Source organism: Dermacentor albipictus, chromosome 4 (genome assembly GCF_038994185.2).
Source record: "Dermacentor albipictus isolate Rhodes 1998 colony chromosome 4, USDA_Dalb.pri_finalv2, whole genome shotgun sequence".
Classification (NCBI taxonomy): Eukaryota; Metazoa; Arthropoda; class Arachnida; order Ixodida; family Ixodidae; genus Dermacentor; species Dermacentor albipictus.
The window spans coordinates 100,129,031-100,149,545 of record NC_091824.1 but is presented as its reverse complement, the minus strand read 5'-3'; the positions used below and the strand labels follow the sequence as shown (position 1 = coordinate 100,149,545).

The following is a 20,515-nucleotide window of genomic DNA, read 5'->3' as shown; positions in this document are numbered from 1 at the left end:
TTCAAATGAGTGCACTTTGCCTCGCTGAGTGTCACTGGGGCAGTGTGGTGCTAGACAGTACAACGAAGTGTCATTCGGGTTTATGACACGCAATCTATGAAGCCAGACGGCTTCATAGACGGCTTCAGACGGCTTGATATGATTCTCGAAATTGGGAGTTTTCTTATGGCTAGGCCTCTACTACAAAAAGAAAATTCTTATTTACGAGAACGTTTTAAAAGAAAGCATGAAGGTACTATATTATCGTTAGCACGTCTATTCATTTGAAATACTATCATCATCATAAGCTGCAGCCCATATTTATGCTCATGCAGAGCGAAGACCTCTCCCACCGATCTCCAATGACTTCTGTCTTGCGCTTGCTGATTGCAACTTGCGCCTTCAAATTTCCTCATTTCATTACCGGTCCTATCTTAATGACCTCCTAGACTACGCTCGCTTTCCCTTGGTACCCGTTATGTAACCCTAATGATGGTCTATCGGTTATCCGTCCTACGCATTATATGGCCTGCCTAGCTCCATTTTTTTTCTCCTAATGAGGGTCCATCGGCTATCTACCATACGCATTATATGGCCTGCTCAGCTCCATGTTTTTCTGTTATGTCGGCTAGAATATCGGCTATCCCCATTTGCTCTCTTATTCATACCCTTTTCATCCTGTCTCAACGTTACGCCTAACATTTTCCCTACCATTTCTCTTTTTCTCGGTCTTTCACTTGTTCCCGAGCGTCAATGTTAACCTCCACGTTTCTGCCCCATAAGGTAGCACTTGTAGGATGCAGTGAATGTAGAGATTTATTTTCAATGACCATGATACACTGCCAGTCAGGATTCGGTAATGCTGGCCATAATACACTCCAACCGATTTTTATTCTTCTGTAGATGTCATTCTCATGATCAGGGTCCCCTATGAGTAACCTAGCTAAACGTAATGCAGCGCAGACTCTAGATGCTAACAGGTGATGATGAATTTTCGTTTCTTTGCCAGGCTATTGAACAGTGCCATTGTCTTCTGCATATTAATCTTCAATCCTACTCTTATGCTTTCTCGGTTAAGGTCCTCAATTATTTGTCGGAATTCACACCCAGTGCTTCTGAACACGACAATGTCATTTGAAAACCGATGGCTGTTGAGATATTCACTGTTGATCTCACTCCTACTCCTTCGCAGTCTGATAGCTTGAATATTTCTTTAAGCATGCTGTGGCGAAATGCATTTTGGAGAAATTATCTTTTTGCCTGACCCCTTTCTTGACAGGTATGTTTCCGCCTTCATTGTGGAGAATTAAGGTAGCTGTGGAACATTTGCAGATATTTCACAATATTTCCTTTACTCCTTGATTACGCTATGCCTCCATGGCTGCTAGTATGTCTACTGAATCTAATCTATTTTCATAGTCTATTAAAGTTATGTAGAGAGGTTTATTGCACTCCTCATATTTCTCCTTTAAGTGATTGATGACACGAACTTGATCTATTGCAATATATCTCTTCCTGAAGCTAGCCTGTTCTCTTGGTTGATTAAGGTCAAGTGTTGTCCTGTTTCTATTAGAAATTAATGTGGAGGATATTTTACACCATACTAAGAGAAATCTGACGGGCCTATATTTCTTCAATTCTATAATGTCTCCCTTCATATGGATTAGTAGAATGATGTGTTCTTCCAACTCTCTGTGGCGCCTAGAGTCATGGGGCATGCTTGGGACATGGGGCATGCTAGAGTCATGCTTCAAGTATTGTATATCTTCCATTTTTTAATAAATCGACTGTTATTCCATCCTCTCCTGCCGCTTTTCTCCAGGACATGCCTGGCAAAGCCCTTCTAGCTTCTTCGATAGTTATAGACGGAAGCCTCTGTGTCCTATTCATCCACACTTCCAATGACGTCACACGGCTGCTCTGGGCACTGTACAGGTCAGTATAGAAGTTTTCTGTTTCTTCCACTATATCACCAAAACTGCTGATAACATTACTCTGCTTATCTTTGAACACATACATATTTCACTCTGTTATGCCAAATTTCCTTCTGAGTGATTTCATGGTCTGACCATTTCTCACTGCTTCCTCAATCTTTCCGACCTTATAATTCCGTATATCGCTTACTTTTTTCTTCTTTAGAAGCTTCGGCAGTTCAGCGAATTCTTTATGATCTCTTGAGTTCGACACTTTCATGCTTTGTCGTTCTTTTATTAGGTCATTCGTGAGTTGTGAGAGTTTACCTATTGGCTGTCTTGGTGCCTTACTTCCTACTTCAATTTCCTGAAATCAGCCTAGTTAGCGTTTCATTCATTATTTATATGCTATCTTCGACTTTCTGGCGCCGGCAAAAAGAAATAAAAATGCCGAGAGCCAGTGGGGCTATACCAGTCAAGGCTCAACTAATTTAGGGAGGCCCACTTAGCTTCAACGAAGACACTACTTCACCAGAATAAGAATTTGCCGCGCTGGTGCAGCACTCGGCCACTTCCTCCCCCTTCACTATTGAAACTGATGTAAAATATGCCACTCTAGTTTTATTTTTTGTCTATTGCAAAACTAGGCTATCAAGAGGTGTACAATGTCCAGCCGGCGTTTTGTCTACTGATTGAGCACAGACAAATGTGAGGTTGCTAATAAATCCTACGAAATGTGATAGTTCGACCATCAGTTAGGAAAAAGCACAAACTTCATTTTAGCGGCGACGAAAACACGATCGATATGCCACTGCAATACCCTGAACATCAGTCCGCTATAGTCTCTTATCTAAAGAAAAAGAGACTGCAGCTAACGAATGGCACAGACTTGTTATGCCTACAGATTGTTTTTACTCGGGCCGTCCTCATTTCTGCTCGCTGAAACCAATAACGCAGATACTTGGAGGAACGACGGCGTTGCCAGACGTCCCCACTAAACAGACGCGTTAGTTGGCGACGGTGAGGTAACATCATCTTTCCTATAATTGGATCTTCACGAAAGGAACACAAGGTTTCGCTGTCTGTGTACAAAGTTAGATCGCGAGTCCCAGCGAATTCGAAGCACCTCTACTTCGAACGCTCAACTCAACCATAAGGGGTGACTCCCACGTAAACAGTCAGGCTAGTCCTAACAGAAAGCTAAAGATACCAAGACAGTGATTTATGAAACGTTGGTAATGTTCTTAAATAGCGTAAGTATCATCTTATTAGCACCTCTGAAAACGTTTCTCCTCATTTCTCTCTAGGGAAGTGAATAAACCGAGAGAAAAATTGAGTGAAAGAACCTTCTTTTTCAGGAGTTCCGGTTGCTTAACTCATTGACGTGCATTGATCTGCGGCGCCCTGCCACGGGTCTTTCCTTAGTACGCCTTATAAATCAATCGGTTTATAGTCATGCGTCGTTTCAAACCCCTGAGCACTAAAATAGTTGGGTGCTTTTGAACAAATAGCTCCATTCAGTGTGCAGTAGAATAGTTACTGTTTTTGTTCCGTTCGGTACTTCATATATCTAGGGATTATTCAGGTGCATCTCTACCAACAATATCGCCGTGTTACCCAGAGTGCACCCACACTGTTAGTGTAACTCTTATGCCAACCCGTTGTGCCACGAAATAGCTCGACTAGTCACGTTGAACCGTCATCACAACTAAGACGGCACGTTGCATCATGTAAATGCACCCTGCTTTGCTAAATGAAGAAATACCATTCACTTTTTTTTTCTTTTACGTAAAAGAAATTCTAAAGATCGGTAAACTCAAAGACCGCCGACCACGGAGAGAGCTAGCGACCGTATGTGAGACGAAAGTGAGATGTGAATAAGTTTTGTGCTGGAAACAAAACAAATAAGCGGACTGCATCAGAACAGTATGGCTGAGTAAGTGGTTCATTAATAGACCCAAGAAAAATGCGCCAGAAACAACGTTTTGTGTTCACGAATTTGGCTTGGGATTTACGGGTGGCTCACTAATACCACAAATATTTCTCCGGCTTTTTTTTTCGGTAACCGAGTTTGAAACCTGCGAATTTAATAGCCAAAAAGAAAGTGAGGGAAAATAATGACATTTATATATGAGTATAGTGGCGTGAGTTGTTTTGCGCCTACAAGCTTCGCAACATGAATTCAAAGAGCGTGGGCGCCAAGGTCCCTAATGAGTTTTCTCTGAATGGCAGCAGCTTTAGACCGAATCGGGTTGTAGATTACGTCGCCTACAGTGGTAGGCGACGTAATCTACGTTGATTACGTAATCTACGTAATCGACGTTGATATTTGCTCTCCTTGCTTTGTGTTGTATCTTTGTATCCTGTGTTGAGCCCCATCACAAGAATTGCATGGATAATAAAGCCCACATACGGTTGGGAACTTTTCCAGCGAAACAACATTAGCCACGATTCTGCCAGGTATGTTGTAGAAAGTGTTAGATGTTCATGCTATTTTATTCATGTATAGTGCATTTCGGAATGTCAGACGAACGACACACAGTGTCACTTGAAGTCTTGAATCTCGTGTCCTTCTGTATCTTTTGTCAGGCGTCCAAGATGCAACGAGATGCAAAAATGCAACGAATTAAGTTAAGACGCGATGACAAGGAAATCCCAACAAAACATGTAATAATAACGTTCGGAACAAGTGAACTGCCTGATTCGATAGAGACCGGATATTGTAAACTTCGGGTACGACCATACATCCCCAATCCGCGCCGATGCTTCAAGTGTCAGCGTTTTGGGCATGGATCTCAGAGCTGCCGAGGGCGTGCTACTTGTGCAAAATGTTCATCTAAAGACCACACATCAGATAACTGTTCTTCCGCAACCCACTGCGCTAACTGTGACGGAGACCACCCCGCCTATTCGCGATCGTGCCCGTCATGGAAGAAAGAAAAACAAATAATCGAACTTAAGGTCAAACTAAACATTTCTTTTCCAGAAGCGCGCAAGCGTTTTTCTGTCCACCACCAATCGAATCCGTCCTACAGTGATGTGACGCGCCGGGGGGCAGCGCCACATCCTCTGGCGGCCGCGCAAGTCACAGGGAGTGTGACGGCGGTTACGCCATCAGCCCCCCTGGAGGGAGCAACTAGTGCTCTTCCGCCCCCTACCATGAAGGGCCAGCAGACCTCCGAGCCTGCTGGTCCCAGGGCCACTGCTCGTGCAGACAGGCCCGACAAACTCCCGAGAGTGCCCGCCGAGCGGGCGTCATCCAGCGCCTCTGAAGAGGCGATGGATATAACGAAAACTTCTCCGGCGTCTCAGACGCCGAAAGAACGGCGTTGCTCCCTGGAGCGCGCCAACAAAAAGGAAATAACCCGCATCAAGGGGCCTGGAAAGGTCCCTTGAGCCAACCTAATATCTCTTGACACACACCATAAAACACATCCAATATGGCCACACAGGTAATGCATTGGAATGTGAGAGGTCTAATACACAATCTTGATGACATTAAGGAACTCCTTCGCAAGTTTAATCCAAGGGTGCTGTGTGTGCAAGAGACACACCTCAATCCTTCACATACTAACTTTCTGAAACAATATGCCATTTACCGTAAAGATCGCAGTGACGCTCTCGCCTCGTCAGGCGGTGTTGCTATTATAGTTGATAAGGGTATCGCCTGCCAACATTTACATCTGCAAACGCCCCTTGAGGCAGTGGCAATCAGAGTCGTGCTATTTGATAAGTTAGTAGCCGTTAGCTCTTTGTATATCCCTCCATGCCATCAACTTTCTACAACAGAATTCCAGAGTTTTATCGAAGAACTCCCCGAACCTTACATTGTAGTAGGTGATTTAAACGCACACAACACCCTCTGGGGAGATTCTCGTTGTGATGCAAGAGGGCGTTTATTATAAAGTTCCTTTTATATTCCAATGCATGCATATTGAACAAGAAAGAACCTACATTCTACAGCGTGGCAAATAAAACATTCTCATCTATTGACTTAAGCATAGCATCAAGTACACTAGTGCCATATCTGGAGTGGAACGTGATCAAAAATCCATATGGTAGTGACCATTTTCCAATTCTCTTAAAATTAACACAAGACGATAAGTGTTCCCCACATCTGCCACGTTGGAAGGTCGACTGTGCTGATTGGAAGCGATACAGAGAGCTGACGCATTTGACCTGGGATGACATCTGTACCCTCTCAATCGATGATAGAGTATCATATTTGACGGCATTTATAACTGATGCTGCATCACTATGTATCCCTCAAACGAATGGATCACCCTCTAAACGGCGTATTCCTTGGTGGAATGAGCAGTGTAAGGAAGCCCGCAAAAATCAAAATAAGGCTTGGGGTCGCCTTCGCGACTGCCCAACTACCGAGAACTTGATCAGCTTTATGAAAATAAAATCAGAAGGTAGAAGAACGCGCCGCCTTGCCAAAAGGGAAAGCTGGCAAAAATACATCTCTAGCATTAATTCTTATACAGACGAGGGAAAAGCCTGGAACAGGGTAAACAAAATAAAAGGCTGCGAAACTCATCCTCTACCATTGGTAAATACACAAGGAGACACACTCATTGACCAAGCCGACTCTCTAGGGGTACATTTTGAAAAGATTTCTAGCTCATCCCACTATTCAGACACATTTCTGAGATACCGACAACAAGCGGAACGACTGCCTTTGGGTCGGAAAGGAAATAGCAACCAACCTTACAACCGCCCATTTAGCATGGCGGAATTTCAGGCTGCGCTGAATGGCTGTAACAAGTCTGCTCCAGGAAGTGACAGGATATTGTATATAATGATCACACACCTACACCCTGAAACCCACAAAACCCTACTGTCACTCTTCAACTCTGTGTTCTCCGCTGGTTACATTCCATCCGCCTGGAAGGAAACAATAATTATTCCAATACTAAAAGACGGCAAGGATCCAACTTCAGTCAACAGCTATAGACCTATAGCGTTGACAAGTTGCCTATGTAAACTCTTTGAAAAAATGGTTAACCGGCGTCTCCTTCATTTTCTTGAAAGTAACAAACTATTAGATCCCCTACAGTGTGGTTTCAGGGAAGGTAGATCCACAACTGATCACCTTGTCCGCATCGAGACGAATATTCGCGATGCGTTTGTGCACAAGCAGTTCTTTTTGTCAGTATTTATTGACACGGAGAAGGCTTACGACACCACGCGGCGGTTCGGAATTCTCCGTGACCTGGCCGAAATGGGAGTCCGAGGTAATTTGCTGAATGTCATCCAGAGTTACCTGTCTAACCGCACGTTCCGCGTCAGAGTTGGTAATGTGCTATCTCGTCTATTTACACAGGAAACAGGTGTACCGCAAGGTGGCGTGCTTAGCTGCACTCTATTCGTTATAAAAATGAACTCACTCTACACTATCATACCACGTACAATGTTTTATTCTGTGTATGTAGATGACGGACAAATAGGTTTTAAATCATGCAGTCTTTCCATCTGTGAGCGACATGTACAGCTTGGGCTAAACAAATTGTCAATGTGGGCTGACGAGAATGGGTTTAAATTAAACCCGCAAAAAAGTACGTGCGTTCTCTTCTCGAACAAGAGAGGTGTATTTCCTGAACCCGCTATTTACCTTAATCGACAACAGCTCCCAGTGAGCCATGAGCATAAATTTTTGGGCCTCATATTAGACACTAAATTAACATTTATCCCCCACCTGAAATATCTGAAGGCGAAGTGCATGAAGACAATGAATCTTCTGAAGCTCTTGTCCCGTACATCCTGGGGAAGTGACAGAAGATGCCTTTTGAGCATATATAAAAGTTTGATAAGGTCACGCCTTGACTATGGTGCTATAGTGTATAACTCTGCTACGCCTAGTGCCTTGAAGATGTTAGATTCGATTCACCACTTGGGTATCCGTCTTGTTACAGGTGCCTTCAGGACTAGTCCTGTAGAGAGCCTGTACGTTGAATCCAACGAATGGTCTCTTCATCTACAAAGGGCATATTTATCTTTTGCTTACGCCTTGAAAGTTAAATCAGATATTCAGCATCCATGTCATTTTGCAATTAGCGACTTGTCCACTGCCAGGCTATTCCGTAACCGCCCAGCCATCAGGCCTCCTCTATCCCTCCGAGTGGAAGTACTGTCAGAAGAAACAGGCGTCCCTTTTCTAGAAAATATCCCAATGGCTCCTACTCGGTTCCCACCGCCTTGGGAGTGGCAAACCATCCAATGTGACATATCTTTCTTAGAAATATCGAAACGAGCGCCTGAGGCTCACATACAATCACATTTCCTTGAACTAAAAGAGAAGTATTCCTGTGCTGAATTTTACACGGATGCTTCGAAATCTGCAGATGGTGTTGCTTACGCAGCTCTTGGACCATCATTTTCAATATCTGGGACACTAAACCCATACACAAGCATCTTTACAGCGGAAGCATACGCTATACTCTCGGCTATTAAACACATCAGGCTCACAAACATCGCTAAGGCTGTTCTCTTCACAGACTCATTAAGTGTCGTGAAAGCACTAATTAGTTTACAAAAACATAAGAATTCCGTTTTGAATGAGCTGTATAATTTATTGTGCACCCTATATATGTGCAATCAAGAGATTGTCATGTGCTGGGTACCCGGTCACAAAGGTATAACAGGGAACGAAGTAGCTGACGAAAGCGCTACATCAGTAACCTTTAGCGACAGAGATAGAAATATTCCCATCCCTACCACAGACCTAAAGCCTTTTCTACGCCGTAAATTAAGAAATTATTGGCAAGGCAAGTGGGATACAGAAGTAATGAATAAGCTTTACATAATAAAACCAAAACTGGGGAACTGGATAAGTGGGAAAACAGCACGTTACAAGGAAGTACTTCTTTGCCGTTTAAGGATAGGCCACACGTACGGTACCCACTCTCATCTCTTGACTGGGGGCGATCCTCCAACTTGTGTTAAGTGCGGCAATAATCTCACAGTCCTCCATGTTCTTATTCAGTGCCCTGCAATAGAAACAGACAGAAAAAAGTTTTTCCCTGCTGCATATCGCGAGAATTTACCCCTTCACCCTGCATTTTTTCTTAGCGATGAACCGCTTTTTAATCTGCAAACAGTCTTAGAGTTTTTAGCAGAAACGGACACCCTGAAAATCACCTGGCCAGGCAACTTTTAGCACACGACTAAGAGCCCTGCATTCAAGGGCTCTCTTGAAACTCCCTTGTCAGTGTAAAGATTTATTACATCATGTTTTAACGAAAGTCCATTGCCATAGCCCATATCACACCGTAGTCATCGTCATTATTTTAGCACCTATGTATTCTACTCCACTTACAGCAGAAGTTTTTAGGCCCTTTTACAGCCATATCTCATCTACCATCATGAGTTCATTGTGCACGTCACCCACAACACCTCGTCAACATTACCACCTGTCATGGCGCTCTTTGGCCAAACCTGGCCCTTGCGCCATTAAACACCACACATCATCAAGATCTCCTCAGGCGTTTCACCTAAGACACTGTCTCCCGCGAAAATATTGTATCCTAGCTGCAAATAAACATGTTTGACTTTAACTTATGTGGCTAATTACATTTTATTTTTAATTAGCGGTTCCAAAAGAGAAATATAGAAAACTCTCTTCTGCGTGTTTACGCAATATTGAAAGCGTCACCAAACCAATAAACAGGCCGGGTGTCCACTGTTATCCACTGTCTACGGTCAATGAAACAGCATAACTTCTAGTCTCTAGATCGATTGATAAACACAGGAAAATGAAAGGGCAAAGATCAGACATGCAACAAAGATAACAGATGTTCAAAATACATTCTAAATGTCATCTTTGTATTTTCGTTCCCTCTAGACATATCTAGCAACCACACTCACTGCTCACCGAAATATGTCCTGTCGCCAACACTTGTGCGCAAAGCAGACTGGTGTATACTGAGACGGGTCATCGCTCCGTCTCTCCGATAGCCGAGAGGGACGCACTCATATCCGGACGGACAGACCTTGCAATAAAAGCCGGTGTTGGGAACAAGAAAAGAAAGAGGGGTTCAAGAGGGAACTGCCTGTCCATCTAAGCTGGCAGATCCATCAGAGGCGCTGGGATGGGTCTTCGTCTTCTTTTTCGTCTTCTATTGGCTGCAGTCACGAGCTCAGGGTTCGTTTTCATGCTGTCGAGAAGCAAGATATTTCCGCCATACGACACAACCGAGACTTCAAACTTCGACTGAGCTTGCCATGCGCACAGGGCAATTGCGCAGAACTGAGGAGACAAGGTTTAAAAAAAAAAGAAGTATCGTTTCCGTCTATTTCAGTCCTCTGGCGAAAAATGAAAACAGCGGGGGTTTCCTCACGAAAGAGATCTCTGTCATGGGCTGACATTGTGTTTCTCTATTTTTCGTCGTCACCGGACGTTCTTACGCATCGTAGCACGTAGATACAAAGGATGCGATCATGAAAGGGCCATCGCCACAAGATGGGGTGCCAGAACCGAAACCAGCACAACACGCGACCGGCATGCGAGTCTGTGCGATACCTCTTTTGAGCACCAAATAATGTGGCAACGTGATAGGGCCGCCGTGACACAGACGACGCGTTCATAGCAGATACGAAGACAGTAGGCACACAAGCTTATTTGCACAACAGATGCCATATTTACGAAGCCTCTCGCGAGCAAGTGTTTTCAGCCATTTGCATTCCGCAAACACTAATAATATATCTATAGCATAATGAGTGGCTGGAACGTGCTCCTACAAACAAGTTTGGCATAAGAGATTTTTGTGAATCAGGCCTAAAAGAAGAACATCATTCAAGAGATTGACACAAGGAAGTTATAAAAAAGAAGAAGAGCAGGAGGAGGAGGACAAGTGGAAAAAAATAGAAACACATGGCACAGGGTGACGAACTACACCAGACGGGGAGCTGTTTAAGAAGAAGCGGTAGTGTGGCCATTTTTTAGGTTCTAACTTGATGTTTAGAAAACTGGCCAATTGCTAGGTGTTTAATAGTGCTTGAAAACATCCATGGGCTTTCACCTAGTTCCTTTGTACTCTTCAGTCTCGCTACTGTACAAATATTATTGACAACCTAAATAAAAGAAACTTGCTTCTGCTTGTGCTGAATTATTTTCAAGAAATTTTCTGTTCGATGTTTGCTTTTGCCTATGAGCTTCTCTTCAATCAATCAATCAATCAATCAATCAATCAATCAATCAATCAATCAATCAATCAATCAATCAATCAATCAATCAATCAATCAAAATTTTGGCCTAACATTATCGAGCTGGTGGGTGCAATTTCACAATTTCGAAATGCTAAATCGGGATGAGACGCTTAAGTACTAAAAATCTTGATACTAACATCTGGAGTAGTTCGACGATAACATATTTTGAATTGTTACTTACGATTTGTCATTAGAAAAATGAAGTTGTACACGCTGACTTTCTCACGAGACTGAACACTCCAGGAAACCCGAGCGGCTGCATTCAAGTGCACGAACTGCAACCGGTGGCTTGACATTTGCAAGAATAATAAAAGCAGCCGTGAGATTATTATTATTATTATTATTATTATTATTATTATTATTATTATTATTAAGGCTGTACAGCCTGACAGAGGCTTTTGCTCCGAGATACAGTTCAGCACGCAGTCATAATACAAGTAGAGACACAATATACAATAATTAACATAATATAATCATTGAACAATCTAAATTGTCTCTGTAGATATAAAAAAACAAAATAAACCAGAAATATCATAGAGTAAAGAAAACAAGCAGATCGACATACATATATTGTGACAAGCAGCAAAAGAAGAAACAATTTGTGCTAAGAAATAAAACACACAGTGCGCATTGAGTAAGATAAAAAAAGCCAATACACATGAAAGTTGTAATCAACACTTAAACTGTGTGTTGCTAATCTATCCGTAGTCCTGTCGTTTAACGAGCGTCGAGGACAGAATTATTATCGACGAACAAGCAGCGAGACGGAAAGTCAATAGTGCTCCCTGGTTGCGTAACGCAAACGATGTCGGGAGTCGGCGAGAGTGTACTAATAAAGCCTTTGTGAACTGAAGGCTCGCAGACCGCCTGTAGTGCATTGCGGACGCGCACGCTTGGTTTGCGATGGCATTGTTGTCGCGCCGCGGGCAGCTTTTGTGCGCTTATTGTGAATTGCTGCGTTTTTTGTGGTGGCACGCACGGTAATTCTGAGATGAAGCTGTGTACCGCCGAGCCCTCCATTATTGGGTGGCTTTCACTCTCTGTCGCGCACATCACTGGAAGAACGCTAAAGCTATGAACGCTACGAATTTCAATGATATGAGAAAGTGCGCACTAACCTTGCAAATTATTGTACGTTGAGCTTGATCAGGCGCCACATAATGGATACAAAAAGGAACTTTTAAAACGGGCGTAAGAATTAAATTAAATTATAGGGTTTTACTTGCCATAACCACGACCTGATCATGAGGTATGCTATAGTGGACGACTCCGGATTAAGTTTGACCTCCAGTTGTTCTTTAACGTGCACCTAAATCTAAGCAGACGGGTGTTTTTGCATTTCGCGCCCGTTGAAATGCGGTCGCGGTGGGCGGGATTTGATGCCGCGGCCTTTTGCTTAGCCGCGCAACATCAAGGTTATAAGCAACCATGGCGGGTGTTCAAACGGGAATGTACGAGATGGATGGGCGAAATAATAAGCTACCGTAACAACGAACGTGGTGCGACGTCGATGAAGCTGCAAAGCACGAAATGGACAATGCAGATAGCCAACTTTTCTAGCACCAGTGATGAGCTTGAAATATTTTTTTAATCTCTGAAACCGCAGATATCTCTACTGCGCGTCATTTGAGTTGTGGCGATAGGCATGAGGTGTTATATCAGCTACCAGAGGTATCTTCCTCGCGATGTTCTACAGTTCTACGCAGCTAAATAACGATTATTCGTAGCTGCATGCATCCATAGAGTAGAGTGCGCGCATACAGGAATGCGTGATGAGTTTGTTCAAGCGCTTTAACACGTAGCGAACAGCATATTGCGTCCATAATTATCCGGAATAGACGTTTTGTCAGTGAAACGTTAAGACCGGCATCGTTATATATAACTTAACGTTATCGTCGAACAGTTGTCAGTTCAGCAGATGTAATTCTCGATTTATATTCGTTTCCAAATTTCAGAAGGATTGATTTTGAGTTGCCCTCGTTTATTCTAAGAGGTATGACATGCTACAATGCCCCACAAGCAGAAAGTTAAAGAGACGTGAATTCGCCGCTGCCTAAAAACAGCAGGTGAGCGGCGCAAGGGCCGTGTCTCCCACCGATCCATAAAGGGATACTGGGGAAAAATGATTAACCTATTCAGAAAATGGAAAAGGAAGACGCGCGACTGAGAAAACAGGTCTTAGAAGAACGTAAACAAAAATCTCTAGGGAAACAAATTTCGGCGTAAGAAGCCCAGCTGAATTGCGAAATACAACAGCTAGAAACAACGCGCCAGTCTGAAGAAAGAGCTAAAATGAAGGCGATGGCAGATATAAACCCGGCCTTAAGGCAACACATTCAGGTAGTCACGAACGCTGTTCTCACCAAAAAAATGCGCAATGGCGTAGATGCGCGTTCGGCAAAAACTAAAATAAACCACTGCCTATGAGAATCCAATGGCTCGACCTCGTAAATATCATGGCCTAAATCACGCTAAGAAACCACATTGTATACCGAATTGAGAACAATTGAGGATCTGGCAATGGAAATGCCGTTCCTTCTCCAGTAAAGCGCCAGCGCTCCACCATTTTTATCAAAAACTCCGAAATCCCTCCAGGCGTGATATGTTTGCAGGAGATCGAAGCAAAGCCGGCCAAACTGTAAACTGTAAGGATACTACACCCTGGGCGATCCTCAAAATTCGAAGGTCACGCCGCTGGTGAACAAGCTGAAAAACGCCCAATAATTAACACTTCTACAAGTTCAGGGAGATACTAAGTCTGTGATTATCAGTGCGATCCCAAAGGAACGAAGTAAGGCACACACAATGATCACAAACGTGTACAGTCCCCACAACAGGAAAAGGGCACGACCTACTACATACTGTCTCGTCAACAAAAGATTTAACGGGCACAACGGATAAGGCGGTGATAGTGGGTGACTTTAATGCACCCTACATACTAGGAGGATACGCGCAAACGTCGCCCTAAGAGTTTCTGCTCGAGCGCACCGCCAAGGCCTTGGGCTTAAATACAATCAATCAAATCAGAAAGCTGACACGCACACGCAACACTGTCAGCAGAGGTGCGCGACTGGCCGCTCGATGCATTTTCGGTGTATTCACGGCGTTGCTTCACGCTCGGAAAAACACTTTTATGACGCAAGTACTGAGCAACAGAAAGCTGTATCGGGAATTTTTCATGTTGCTTCACAATATTCAAATTTACACTATTCATGGAATTATATTATTTGAAAAGCTCATTAATTAATTAAGAATAAGTATGTAATTAGGTGGAATGCAAAACATAATCCCAGTATCTCCAAGCACCGGCAAACCACATTAACTTGGTTCTGTTCAGCTACGTAACATGCGCATATATTTAAATCTTGGTGGGTGAGAGTTTGGACACGCTGTACAAAGAGGCAGAAAGCACAAATACAAAGTTGAGTTTGGCTGAGAAGTTACGATGTTCTTATTGAAGGTAGGCTATTCTTGCCATGAGCGCTGCTCTGTAAAATAGAAATAAAAGTTCGAACAAAAGACATGCCCAGCCACTACTTTGAATATTCCGCGCCATCTTCCTTTCATATGAAAGGATTTTGCAGCGTCTGGTTCAGTCTAGTTATTTGTTTACTGATTAAAAGGAATGATTCAAATTATTTGAAAATGATAGGAAGCTCAACACGGCAAGCTCCTGTAGAATAAAGATCTAATCGGCAATAAGATACGATAAAATCTCTGGTGTGGCAATGACGCCACTGACGCTACAGTCTCTGCATGAAATTCGCAATGGTCTAGACCTTCAGTTCCTCCTCGGCTGAAGAGCAGTGTTTTCTCTTTCCGGACTAACCTCAAAGATTCGAGAGATCATTGAGGTTAGCCCGATACCGAGAAACATGCACCCTAACTTACACAAGACCAGAAGAAAGGCAAGATCAGAAGCACACAACAGATATTTCTCGGCGAGAAAAGACGTGTTATACGTCGACGCGGCCACATACAATGAGCACTCCGGGGCGGTAGTCAGCGTTGTTGATCACCAGCTTAGAGAAATCAATTGCGCTTCGATCAAAGGCAACAACATCCTGGAGGCTGAGGAAGCGGCAATCGCACTCGCCATCACCCACAAGGGCGAAGAGGCCACTACAACAATACTTACGGACTCGCAAGAAGCGTGCAGAAGGTACAGCAGCGGACGCATATCCACTGCGGCCATCCGCATACTCAAGACGAGAAAAATAACCTTTTCGAGATGCTTCATTACGTGGACACCAGGTCATGAGACTGTGACAGGGAACCAGCGTGCCGACGCCAACGCCCGAGCATACGCCAACCGGGGGGCGCACCACGACGGGGAACCGGACACAGTCACCAGACGCTATGGAGCAATTTTAGAAAACCAAAGAGCCCTAAGGAGGATCTACCCCCCTCCCCACAAAGACCTTAGTAGAGAGCAGTCGGTTGCCTGGAGACAACTGCAGACTAATACATACCCCAATCTGAGTCTGCTCAGCAAAATCTATCCGTCAACATACGACAATAAATGCCCGCTATGCGGTGAACACGCAACGTTTTACCACGTTACATGGGCCTGCCAAAAGCCAAAGGTAGTGCCATTACACAAAACACCAACACCGGAGCAGTGGGAGGCTGCGCTATCCTGCTCGAAGCCTGAAGAACAGCTCAAGCTGATCGACAGAGCTAGCAAGATGGCAAAGGCCACTGGGGCCCTGGACTGAGAGCTCCACCTTCGCCGGTATACCTTCTTTGTGGCAATAAAGTTTTTCATTCATTCATTCTCTTTCCAAGAAATATAGCGAGACACTTGAAAAAGTATACTTCCATCTTTGGCTGATTTCAATATTACTTCAAGTTTGGCTTTAAGGGTAGCTTTCATGCCCTTTACAGAAGCAGTCAGCAGTGGCGTAGCCAGGGGAGGGAGGCTGTGAGGGGGGAGATGGCGGGCACACCACATACCTCGCCTCCCCCTGGCTTCTCCCTAAGACATTTCCGGCTACGCCACTGGCAGCCAAACCTCAAACAAGCACAACATTTTGCTGCTAAAGATATATTTCCCCTGTTGAAGTTTGCCCTAGGAAACTCAGTTGACGCAAGAGCACCTTATCTCACCCGCCTGAATGAGCACGCAGTAGCAGCAAAACATTTTGACTCTTCAGCCGAGGTGGCTTTGTTGTCGAGCGAAATTGCGTTGGACCCCGGAAATGAAAAGACATATATACTTAGCACTCAATTCGTCCCAACTTGTTTAGAAGGCGACACAAGAAGAAACAAGACAAAGGATCACCGTGTAATAAAAAAGAAAGACCACACGAAACATAAGTATGTCTGCAGGACGTTAAATGGAGACGGTACCGGCATGGATACAGATAGAAAAGCAACGAAAGGGGCGAAAAAAGCAGAGATGGGAGCACAGAGAAACGGCATTCCGGGCGGATGATCACAAAAGCAATAACATTCAGCTGTAGAAACCCCAGCCTTTTGTTTTCCGCAGTTGTCATGCCGCTTCTTTTATTGTTCTTCGAGGAAGGATGCAGCAGGTTACTTCAGGTCCTCAGTAAGCGAGCGTGAGTTTGATGGCACAGCATGCCCAGTGATGAAAGTGACGGGCGAAAGAGAGTTGTGGAAATGGAAGGAAGCGATCCGAAGTCGTTCTCATGTCAAGTGGTTCAGCGGAACGGACCAACCTAATGGAGCAACTCTCGGGTCAGGCCTTCCAGTTGGATAGAGAGCAATGCAATTTTAAGCTGCAATAATTGACCTTGCGGTGCTCTAGCCCTGCGCGAGAACCTGCACACATGCTATCGTATACACACGTGCGCCTGGAAACAGGGTACAAAAAGAAAGTGAGGACAAGGACAGCGGTTGGACCTGACGGGATCACATAGACTGCACTGAAAAACCTGGGTCCTGTTGGCACAAAAACTTTGTCAAAATGGCTGAACGGCGCATGGATATCGGAATGTCATCCTCCTTCCTGGAAAATTGCACGAGTGGCTTCGATACTAAAACCGGGTAAAACTTCTTTATTGCTGGATTCTTTCCCCCCGGTCAGTCTGATAAATTGCCTATGTAAAATTATGTAAACAAATTATACATGCTAGGCTTCAGTGGTGGACAGAATGTACAAACGCACTACCCGAAAATATGGCGGGCTTCCGCCGGCGCGGGTGTACGATGGATGTTATTTTAGATCTTGTTACATACGTAGATCATGAGAGGATCTGTAGAAGGATCACCATTGCGGTGTTTCTAGACATAAAGCGTGCATTTCACACAGCCAGCCACACTCGTGTACTACATGGGTTAATTCAGTTGGGCATAATTGTACGAACACTGAGATGGATTGTGGATTTCTTGAGACACGAAAATCTTTGCTGAAACTGTTGATGGCAAAAGCACACAGTATAAAGTGAATCAAGGCGTTCCGCAGGGTGGTGTGCTCTGTTCATTTCTATTTAACTATGTTATGGCTGAATTACCCCATATCCAGCCTGCTACATTGAATTACTCAATATATGTAGACGACTTGTGGATATGGGCATCTGACTCGAGTACTCAAGCCGTTCAGCAAAAGCTGCAAGGTAGTCTAAAATTAATGAATTATTTTTTAAAAAGCAGAGGGACGATTATTTCACATGAGAAAACTGCTGTACTTCCTTTTACAAGGAAATGCCTCAACAGATTCCAGCTCATGCTAGACTCTGAGCGTATGCAACTTGTGCGACAACACAGGTGCTTGGGTATTATCATAGACAGACGGCTATCATGCGCATTAAAGGAGAAAGTCAACTCCCTAATCAACATTCTTCGTAGATTTGCTGGAGTGAGATGGGTTAGTTCAACCTCTGCCTTATTACGCATTCACTCGGGATTCTTAAGACAAAGAATAGCATACTCTGCTCCTGTGCTAAATCGAATATCCTGTAATCTAGAGGAAACAGTTCAAAGACTGCTGGCCCGAAGCCTTCGCATATGTCTTGGTGTTCCGCATGCATCTGCCAGTGCTTTGGTAATTGCCGAGTCCCGCCAACCAACTTTTCATTTACCAAGATTTACGGAAACTTGTCGCCATTTTTTTTCCTTTGGCTACACAAGACGCTAATGATCCACTATGCTAGGACTTTCAGGATAGAAATGCTGCACGCATAAATGAACAAATACGGCGGTGCAAAAACTTACTGCCTGTTTACGAATACTGGCCTACTTGCGAAACTCATCTTCCATGGCGACAAGCAATTCCAGAAATAGTCACTTCAATTCCTGGAGTAAGCCGCAAATGTGATATGCCCGTAGTAGTGATAAAGCAATTAACTTGATCACATCTTTACATTAAATACGCAGATAGCATTCACGTGTATACGAATTGATCATGCTGGAAACAAAGCTCCACATCTACGTTTTATATGCCGGCATATCAAGAGAAAAGAGCTTATAAGCTTTGCTACTTTACAACGTCCACAACGGCAGAACCTTACGCAATACTTTCTGCTTTACGTTACATATGTGAGCAGTCGAAACCCCTTCGCTGGGCAGTTCTGAGTGACTCACAAGCCTCATTGCTGTGCTTAAATGAAATCAGCTTAAAAAGAGCAAACTGCACATTGACATACGAAATACCGAAGACGTACGCTATAGCTAAAGGTCAACAACGTGATTTAAGTTTCCACTGGACTCCAAGTCACTGTGAAATCATTGGAAATGTAACAGCTGATTAGATGGCACATGCATCACATCAAGAGAGTGAATTATCACTACTTGCTCTAGCGGCGAGTGACGCGCGATTTCTATTGAACAAACTATGCGGTAGATTGTCCAAGGAAACTTGATTCATAAACGATGCGCAGAACTCTCAATTATCTAGTATGGATCCCGGAATAGAATTCAATATTCGGTTTAAAATTATTCGATCTGTTGAAAGAACAGTTCACAGGCTTCGACTAGCCGTTATTTATACTAAAAGCTTCCGTTGTAGGATAAGACAAACTAACGGTGCTACGTGCTCAGGTGAAACGGCTGAAGAAGACATAAAACACCTTCTTCTACACTAAATATCGTGATGCTCCTTGCAAGAACCCTCTGAAAAAACTACATGGATTGCATACACGGCTACTATCCTTAAGAAAAATTTTATGTCATGGCCAACAGAAAAACTTCAAACCATCGCTGCGCGTGCATTGGTGCAATTTTTGGAGGAATCAGACTGATTACAATAATACTAAGTCATACAATAGTTATTTCTCGCATTGTTATTATTAACAGACACCCTTATTTGCATGTTCATTGTGTCTTCGTGTTCATGTAGCATTTGCATTTGTTTCATTTAGAGTGCGGCATTCAAGCGCCCCAACATCTTATGGGTGAACATCTTGGTTTTGTGAACACTTATGCTGTGTAAACTCGTGCGTTGCCTGTGAACATTTAGGTATGGTGAGTATCTATACAATGTGCACGAACTCTTCTGTTGCGCGAACATTTATTTAGTTGTAGTACTAAGACTTTGTACTTGAATGTTCATTCATGTGTTTATTAGTCCAGTTTGATGATTATTGACAGCTTTCGGACGATAACTATCATGTAAGAAAAGAGCAGTAGCCGGCGCCACACATAGGTACCAATCTCTCTTTAAATACATTTAGTAAAAAAAAAGGGGGGGGGGCGCATAGATGAAATCAAAAGCGCGAAGGTGATGCAGAAGCCGACGTAGCCGATGAGTTGTCATCTGAGGTGGCCCCTGAGGTTTGCCGCGCTCGTTCGGGTTCGGGTCGATTGACCGGACCACGTGCACGCCGAGCGGCAGGGAGGTGTCCTCTTGCGGCGCTCATCTTTCTCTCCCACGTGATCCATGACCAGCGGTGCCGTCATTTTGACGCAGCGGGGTCTAAGTGAAAGCGACGGGGTCGTGGTACACGGCGCGGCACGCACGAGCGCCGAGGCATTCCGGGTGCACACGATCGGCAACGTCGGCGGCAGCCGTGCGATACAGCGCATCGATCGCGGCCGTGGTGGTTGCTGCTGCTGCGGAGACGACGCCACCGGCGAACACGGGCCATGACGATGGGCGCGTAACGGGAATCCACAATGCGAATCCCTCTCCCACCGCACACACTGAGTCCCGCCGCAGCGAGGTATCTGTCGAGGAGGCTCACGCGAGGCCCATACTAACGCGGCACACGCACCGAGAGCCGCGGGGCGATTCTCCTTCCCACGGTTTCTCTGAGTGACCGCTGTTATGCGCACTGCGGCCCCGAAACCACCCTGCGCCAACCCGTTCCCTACCCTGGAGCCACTCGAGGCGCACGTTAGGAGCCTGCCGTCATTTCCCTTTCAATATATCCGCGGCAGTGCGCATGCCTTTATGGTTTCGGGCCGCTTATCGAATGCTTGCTCGTGTTGGCCGCTGTTCCGAAAACGGC

At 44.4% G+C, this 20,515-nt stretch overlaps 1 protein-coding gene across 9 annotated transcripts in view; it reads left to right on the top strand.

Moving 5' to 3' along the window:
* LOC135904590 (uncharacterized) overlaps window positions 1-20,515 on the top strand; it is a 900,492-nt gene that overhangs the window by 108,751 nt on the left and 771,226 nt on the right. For all 9 annotated transcript variants that reach the window (XM_070537279.1, XM_070537280.1, XM_070537281.1 and 6 more), the window contains exon 2: window positions 1,802-1,914. In XM_070537279.1, the coding sequence (XP_070393380.1) occupies window positions 1,802-1,914 (113 nt within the window). The remainder of the gene's footprint in view (window positions 1-1,801; window positions 1,915-20,515) is intronic.